The following is a 7,644-nucleotide window of genomic DNA, read 5'->3' as shown; positions in this document are numbered from 1 at the left end:
TCACAAAAACTACAGTCCCCAGAGGACACCGCGAGCTCAGGATGTCCCGCAGGCAGGGTCCGGCGGCTGCTCGGGGCTGTAATTTACCCCGTGCTCCGGCACAACCTTCTCTCACTCCTCCGCGATACAGGCGAAGGTTACTGGGTGCTGCAACTTTACCCCCCGATTTCCAAAAGAGGCCAGTAGCCAGTGAAGTCGGGCCCTCCTTGGGAGGCCGGCGTGCGACCCTGCCCTGGAGGGAGGAGCTGCGGGACGCGCTGGGCCTCCAAGGGGTGACGATCTCGGGCACGTCGTGCGGCAGTCCCCTTGGCCGGCTGTGACGGGGGGGGGGGGGGGAGGCCGCGCACGCGCGGCGGGGCCTTGGGCGGGGCTTTGGGCGATTGCAGCCGGCGGTCGGTCCGCCGGTCGGCGGCTGTGTGGGTGGCCGCCAGGTCGGCGGGGGCGGAGACGCGGGAGGTTGATGGGGGTCGCCTCAACCTCGGCCTCAACCTGTAGCACAGCTTCAGCCACGCAAACGGAGATGGTGCCCTGGGTGCGGACGATGGGGGAGAAGCTGAAGCAGCGGCTCCGGCTCGACGTAGGACGCGAGATCTGCCGCCAGTACCCGCTGTTCTGCTTCCTGTTGCTCTGCCTCAGCGTCGCCTCCCTACTTCTCAACAGGTAACGCTGCAGCGGGGAGCTGGCGGGCGGCTGTTCTGCGAGGCCGCAGGCGCAGGCCCGGGTTGCTTCACTGTGTGGAGACCGCCCGGGCTGCGCAGCTGCGGGACTTACGGCCGGCTCCGAGGCCTTGGGAAGAGGGGCCTCGGGGCGCCGGGCGGAGCGTCCGGGCCCGGAAGTGCGAGCGTGGGTGGGGTGCGTTCCAGCCCCCTTCCTGAGGCCGGGTCTTCTGAGACACCTGGCCCCGATTCTTACCTAGTTTTCACCTGTTTCTTGTAACCTGGCCCTCCATCATCGTTGTTTTTCAGAAGAGTGAAATGTATATGTACGTCTCAATTAGAGACCTTGCAGGGGCGGTCCAGTCAGCTGACGAGAGGGTTCTAGGTGTTGCAGCAGCCACAGTTTTAGGCCGACTCCCCTCGCTCTCACCGCGCGCGTGCGCGTACACTCGCACTCACACAGTCGTAGAGCCGCTCTGCGCACACTCGCACACACACGCACACGATTTTACAGCCGCTGCGCGCACACACGCGCACACATGCTCGCAGTCTTACAGCCGCAGCGCGCACAGTCGTGCACGCATCCTTGCAGCCAGTGCGCGCGCACACACAGACTTGCGGCCAAAGCACACACATATGTAGTCTTACAGCTGAGGCGCGCGCGTGCGCACACAGCTTGCATAAGCATGTACGTGTGCACACATACACAGTCACGCAGCCGAAGCACGCGCGCGCCACACACAGCCTTGTAGCTGAAGCTTTCCTCAAAGTGTGGTTGGTTAAAACGGGTAATTGTAAAGATTTGTTGAATCGAAGTCAGAAAGTGAAATAGTCTCTGTCTTGACATCTCTAGAATATTCGAAAAGGGAAGACTGAAAGTTTAAAATTGGTAAATTCAGTTGACACTTTGAAATCGGAAGGTTCTGCCCCTGAAATAAAACTGATTTCCTTCAGTTAGCTATTTCTAGAAATGATGAAGTAGGTAGTGGAGGAGAACTTCAAATTATTTCCGGATTTGCTCTTGGCGGAAAGAAGTCTGAGACACTTGTCAGCAACAGTATCTATCTATATGATGTTTTTTCTGATGTTTTGAACATGAAAGCATCCTTACTCTTTACCGAGGTAGTTGATCCCTAAAGAGAGGAATGGGAAAGCGTTCACCAGGAATTTGGTTATTTAATTTTGCTCTAAGGCAACCATTTCGTGTGACGGATCAGATTTTTTTTCCCTAGCCATTTTGCTTTCTTGTTGGTGGACTTTGGGTTTATATAATACTAGGTTTAAATAACGATTGATATTTTACTGGAAAATATCATTTCAGATCTAATGTGATTTGATTGTGATAGTAAGATGTTTGATTTCAGGAATACCTGAAGGAATTCTGTTAAGAATCCTTAGCAGAGTGGAAATTAATTATGAAGTACTTCGCTTTCTGTCATCTGGAAGGTATTCTAGATTAACAGCTTTAATATGAAAGGTTAACTTTTTGTGCTTAACTTTTGTCCAGGAATTTTTAACCTGTCTCCTTCGGTAGATGGGTCAGTTTAGGTGTCCAAAGTAGGACATGTAGGATCAGGTTGAACTAGATTTCTGAGGTTGTCTACTTAATTATAGCGTCTAGTGTTCTATGTTGTTAAGTCATAGAATACCATTTGATCTGTACCCTGTATCTTTGTTTGTATTATTCAAAGAATTTTTTTTCAGACTGTTTTTGGTACTTTCCTTTGTTAGTGTTGAAACCAGCAAAAGTGATCTTAAACATCATAGAACTATCTTTACTAAAAGAATGGTTAGGTACCCTGTGGTGCCTGGCTGGCTCAGTCCATAGAGCATGGACTCTTGATCTCAGAGTCTTGAGTTCACGCCCTACATTGGGGTACAGTTTACTTAAACAAGTAAATAAAATGAAAGAATGGTTAGGTACCCGTTTAACAGGAAAAAGCCTTTGGAAGGTGCAAGACAGTGTATATAGTGTGCTTTTCAGCGTATTGTGTGATTTTCATTAAAGTACGTGTGCACATTCACGGAGCACCTGGGTGGCTCAGTCGGTTGAACGTCTGGCTCTTGGTTTCTGCTCAGGTCCTGATCTCATTGTCCATGAGTTCGAGCCCCACATCGGGCACAGTGCTAATGGTGCAGAGCCTGCTTGGGATTCTCTCTCTGTGCTCCTCCCTGTCTCTCTGTCTCTCTCAGAATAAATAATCAAACTTAAAAAATTGAAAAAATATATGTGTGTACATTAATATGTACATATAAACGTGTGTTTATGTATGCTGTGGCTATCTCTAGAAGACTGTTACATAAGGAAATGTGGTCCCTTCTAGGAGTGGGGAATACTAGGCACATCTGTTTAGAAATTTAAAAAAAAAATGTGTGTGTGTATGTAAAATATAAAAAATACCAGGGGCGTAATGATGGAATTAGAAGAAATGAGAAGATATACTTAATGCATACCTTCAAAAAGTGATTTTTACACAGGTATTTCACCAGTTAGTTTACAGAAGTAACTTAAAAAGAAATTTTCAGTTTAAAATCTTTAGTGGTTAGTATGTAGATTTGGAGCTTTACCTCTATGTGGTAAAACTTAGAATAAGACTCTTTTTCAAAATTAACTTTTTCTCTTATAGCCTTGAAGGTATTCAAAGTATTGCTTAGTATATAAATTTTTCTTTTGATAGCAATTAAGGCTATGAATGTTATCTGTGGAGAGATAAATAGATATAACTTTTGGCTATTGTAAGTGATTTGTGGGAGGAATAGAGTAACATACTTTATATATTTCAATTTATTTGTGATATCACCTTTATGGTAGTGTTAGGGAAAAGTAGGAGCATAGATATAATTAGCAATCATAGTATTGAGTATTTGAGTGTTATACTAAGGAATATTTTAAGTTAATGCTACTAATAATAATGGTAATAGTAGTAATAGCTAACTAACACTTTGTGAGTGTTTTGTTTGGCCCAGGTATTGTATTAAGAGTTTTCATTAATTATTGAGGCAATTTATGGTTGTGTGTGAAAGTTTTGAACCTAAGCGTGACTGTAAGAATTTGATTCTGACTCCTCCATTAATCAGTTATGTGACTTTGGATAAGTGATCTAACTTTTACCTGTCACAGTCCTCTTATCTGTAAAATAGAGATAATACTAGTACCTACATTATATGATTATTTTGATGACTAAGTGGTTAATACATGGAAAGTGTTTAAATTGGTGCTCAGCATATAGAACATACTCTTATTAAATGTTAGCAGTTATTTTTATCTCATTTATTCTAGCATGCCAGCAGACACCTTTGTGAGTAACCTCAGTCACCATGGATCAGTTTTGCTTGTTTTTGAATTTCATATGAATGTAATTATGTGGTCCTCTTGTATCTGGTTTCTTTCTCTCACTCTGTGTTTGAGATTTATCCATACTGTTGTGTATATCAGTACTTCAGTCTCTTTTGTTATTGTGCAGTATTCCACTGGGAATATGACACACTTTGTTTATCCATTCTTCTGTTGAAGGGCGTTTGACTTGTTTATAGTTTTTGGCTATTATTAATGCTATGAATATTCTCATATATATTTATTTTGGTAGACTTATTTATTTTGGGTATATGCCCATGAATGGAAATGCTTAGTTATAGTGTATGGGTTTCTTTGACTTAAGTAGATACTGCCAGATAGCTTTACAAAGTAGTTATACTAATTTTCACTCCTGCCAAAAACATTTGACTGTTCTGTCTGATACTGTCTGTGGATTTAGTTTAGTCATTTTAGTGAACGTATACTAGTAGGTCGTTGTAGTTTTAGTTAATTGTAGTTTAATTGTTAGCTATAGTCATCATGGTGTACATTACATCCCTAGTACTTATTTATCTTATTCCTGAAAGTTTGTACCTTTTGACCAGCTCCCTCCAGTTTCCTGTCCCCTATGCTCCACCTCTTGTAACCACAGTCTGATGTCTTATTGTATGAGGTTTTTTTTCTTATGATTTTACATATAAGTGAGATCATACCCTATTTTTCTTTCTCTGTTTGACTTACTTTGCTTAGCATTATACCTTTAAGGTCCATCCATATTATCCCAAATGGTAGGATTTCTTCATTTCTTATGGTTGAATAATATTCTTTTTGTGTATATATACCACAGCTTCTTTGTCTATTCATCCATTGATACACACTTAGGTTGTTTCCATATCTTGACTGTTGTAAAAATTTTACTGTGAACATGCAAGTGCAGATATCTTTTTAAGTTAGTGTTTTTGTTTCCTTTGGGTATATTCTCAGAAGTGGAGTTGCTGAATTATAAAACAGTTGTATTAATTTTTTTAAAATCCTCCAAAATGTTTTTCATAGTGGCTGTATCCATTTACATTCCCACCAACAGTACACCAAACCCTTGTTTCCTTTTCTCCACATCTTCACTAACATTTGTTATCTCTTGTTTTTTTGATGATGGCCATTCTTTCTTTTTTTTTAAATTTTATTTTTTTAATTTACCTCCAAATTAGTTAACATATAGTGCAACAATGATTTCAGGAGTAGATTCCTTAATGCCCCTTACCCATTTAGCCCATCCCCCACCCCAACCCCTCCAGTAACCTTCTGTTTGTTCTCCACATTTAACAGTCTCTTATGTTTTGTCCCCTTCTCTGTTTTTATATTATTTTGCTTCCCTTTACCATGTTCATCTGTTTTGTATCTTAAAGTCCTCATATGAGTGAAGCCATATGATATTTGTCTTTCTCTAATTTCACTTACCATAATACCTTCTAGTTCCATCCACATAGTTGCACATGGCAAGATTTCATTCTTTTTGATTGCCAAGTAATACTCCATTGTATATATGTACACCACATCTTCTTTATCCATTCATCCATCAACAGACATTTGGGCTCTTTCCATACTTTGGCTATTGTTGATAGTGCTGCTATAAACATTGGGGTGCATGTGTCCCTTTGAAACAGCATAGCTGTATCCCTTGGATAAATACCTAGTAGTGCAATTGCTGGGTTATACGGTAGTTCTATTTTTAATTTTTTGAGGAACCTCCACACTGTTTTCCAGAGTGGCTGCACCACCTTGCATTCCCACCAGCAATGCAAACTCTTTCTCCGCATCCTCACCAACATCTGTTGTTGCCTGAGTTGTTAATGTTAGCCGTTCTGATAGGTGTGAGGTGGTATCTCATTGTGGTTTTGATTTGTATTTCCCTGATGATGAGTGATGTTGAGCATTTTTTCATGTGTCGGTTGGCCATCTGGATGTCTTCCTTGGAGAAGTGTCTATTCATGTCTTCTGCCCATTTCTTCACTGGATTATTTTTTTTGGGGGGTGTTGAGTTTGATAAGTTCCTTAGAGATTTCATATACCAACCCTTTATCTGATATGTCATTTGCAAATATCTTCTCCCATTCTGTCAGTTGCCTTTTAGTTTTGCTAATTATTTCCTTCGCTCTGCAGAAGCTTTTTATTTTGATGTGGTCCCAGTAGTTCCTTTTTGTGATGATGGCCATTCTAACAGGTGTGAGGGGATATCTCATTGTGATTTTAATTTGCATTTCCCTGATGAGTAGTGATATTGAGAATCATTTCATGTACCTGTTGGTATTTCTTATAACTTCTTTGGAGAAATGTCTGTTTAGGTTCGCTTGCATTATTATTTATTAACTAATTAATTATTTTTTTACCAGCAAAATGGGTTTATTCAGGAATAGCAGAACAATTGCAACTGCTATGGGAAAGCAAAGACAAGTCTGAACATCAAACGAGAGGAATGTTAATAGAGAAAAGGAGAAGATGGCAGGGGCTTCTTTGAGTAAAAGTCCATTGGAAGAACTTGAGTGGTGGCATATGTTGTTTTTTTTTTTTTTTTTGAAAAAATATACAAATGTTTTACTATTTTTAATTTTTAAGTTTTGTTTAAATCCAAGGTAGTTAGCATATAGTGTAATAATGATTTCAATAGTAGAATTCAGTGATTCATCACTTAAATATAACACCCACTACTCATCCCAAAAGGTGCCCTCCTTAATGACCATAACTCTGTATTTGAGTCTCTTATGGTTTGCCTCCATCTCTCTTTTTAACTTCTTTTTCCTTTTCTTCCCTTATGTTCATCTGTTTTGTTTCTTAAATTCCACATTTGAGTGAAGTCATATGATACATATCTTTCTTTGACTTAATTCACTTAGCATAATACACTCTAGTTCCACCCACGTTGTTGCAAATAGCAAGATTTTATTCTTTTTGATCACTGCATAATATTCCGTTGTATGTATGTACCACATCTTCTTTATCCATTCATCAGTCAGTGGACATTTGGGCTCTTTCCATAATTTGGCTATTGTTGATAGTTGTTGCCATAAACTTTGGGGTGTATGTGCCCCTTTGAATCAGAATTTTTGTATTTTTAATGGTTTTTCATTTTTGAATGGTTTTTAAAGTGGTTGTAAATTTTTTGAGCAACCTCCATATTGTTTTCCAGAGTGGCTGCACCTCTCCCAGTTTCCATTGGTTTGCATTCCCAGCAGCAGTGCAAAAGGGTTCCTCTTTTTCTGCATCTTGGCCAACATCTGTTGTTGCCTGAGTTGTTAATTTTAGCCATTCTGACAGATATGAGGTGGTATCTTATTGTGTTTTTGATTTGTATTTCCCTGATGATGAGTGATGTTGAGCATTTTTTCATGTGTCAGTTGGCCATCTGGATGTCTTCTTTGGAAATGTGTGTTCATGTCTTCTGTCCATTTCTTCACAGGATTATTTGTTTTTTGGGTGTTGAGTTTAGTAAGTTCCTTACAGATTTTGGATACTAACTTTTTATCTGATATGTTATTTGCAAATGTCTTCTCCCATTCTGTAGGCTGCCTTTTAGTTTGTTGATTGTTTCCTTCGCTGTGCAGAAGGATGCGGTCCCAACACTTCATTTTTTGCTTTTGTTTTCCTTCCCTCTGGAGACATGTTGAGTAAGAAGTTGCTACAGCTGAAGTCAAAGAG

The 7,644-nt window shown here is 40.5% G+C and overlaps 1 protein-coding gene across 10 annotated transcripts in view; it reads left to right on the top strand.

The window, feature by feature from the left end:
* Nucleotides 1-351: 351 nt before the first annotated feature.
* The window catches only part of SNX14 (sorting nexin 14), a 124,443-nt gene continuing 117,150 nt past the window's right edge, over nucleotides 352-7,644 (top strand). For 9 of the 10 annotated variants that reach the window (XM_023254160.2, XM_045057808.1, XM_019830924.3 and 6 more), the window contains exon 1: nucleotides 352-660. In XM_023254160.2, the coding sequence (XP_023109928.2) occupies nucleotides 461-660 (200 nt within the window). In that variant the 5' untranslated portion in view covers nucleotides 352-460. The remainder of the gene's footprint in view (nucleotides 661-7,644) is intronic. The other variant, XM_011282475.4, reaches the window with a different exon arrangement.

Source organism: Felis catus, chromosome B2, assembly GCF_018350175.1.
Source record: "Felis catus isolate Fca126 chromosome B2, F.catus_Fca126_mat1.0, whole genome shotgun sequence".
NCBI lineage: Eukaryota > Metazoa > Chordata > Mammalia > Carnivora > Felidae > Felis > Felis catus.
Note: the sequence above shows the minus strand (reverse complement) of the source record. Positions and strands in the feature narration are given on the sequence as shown.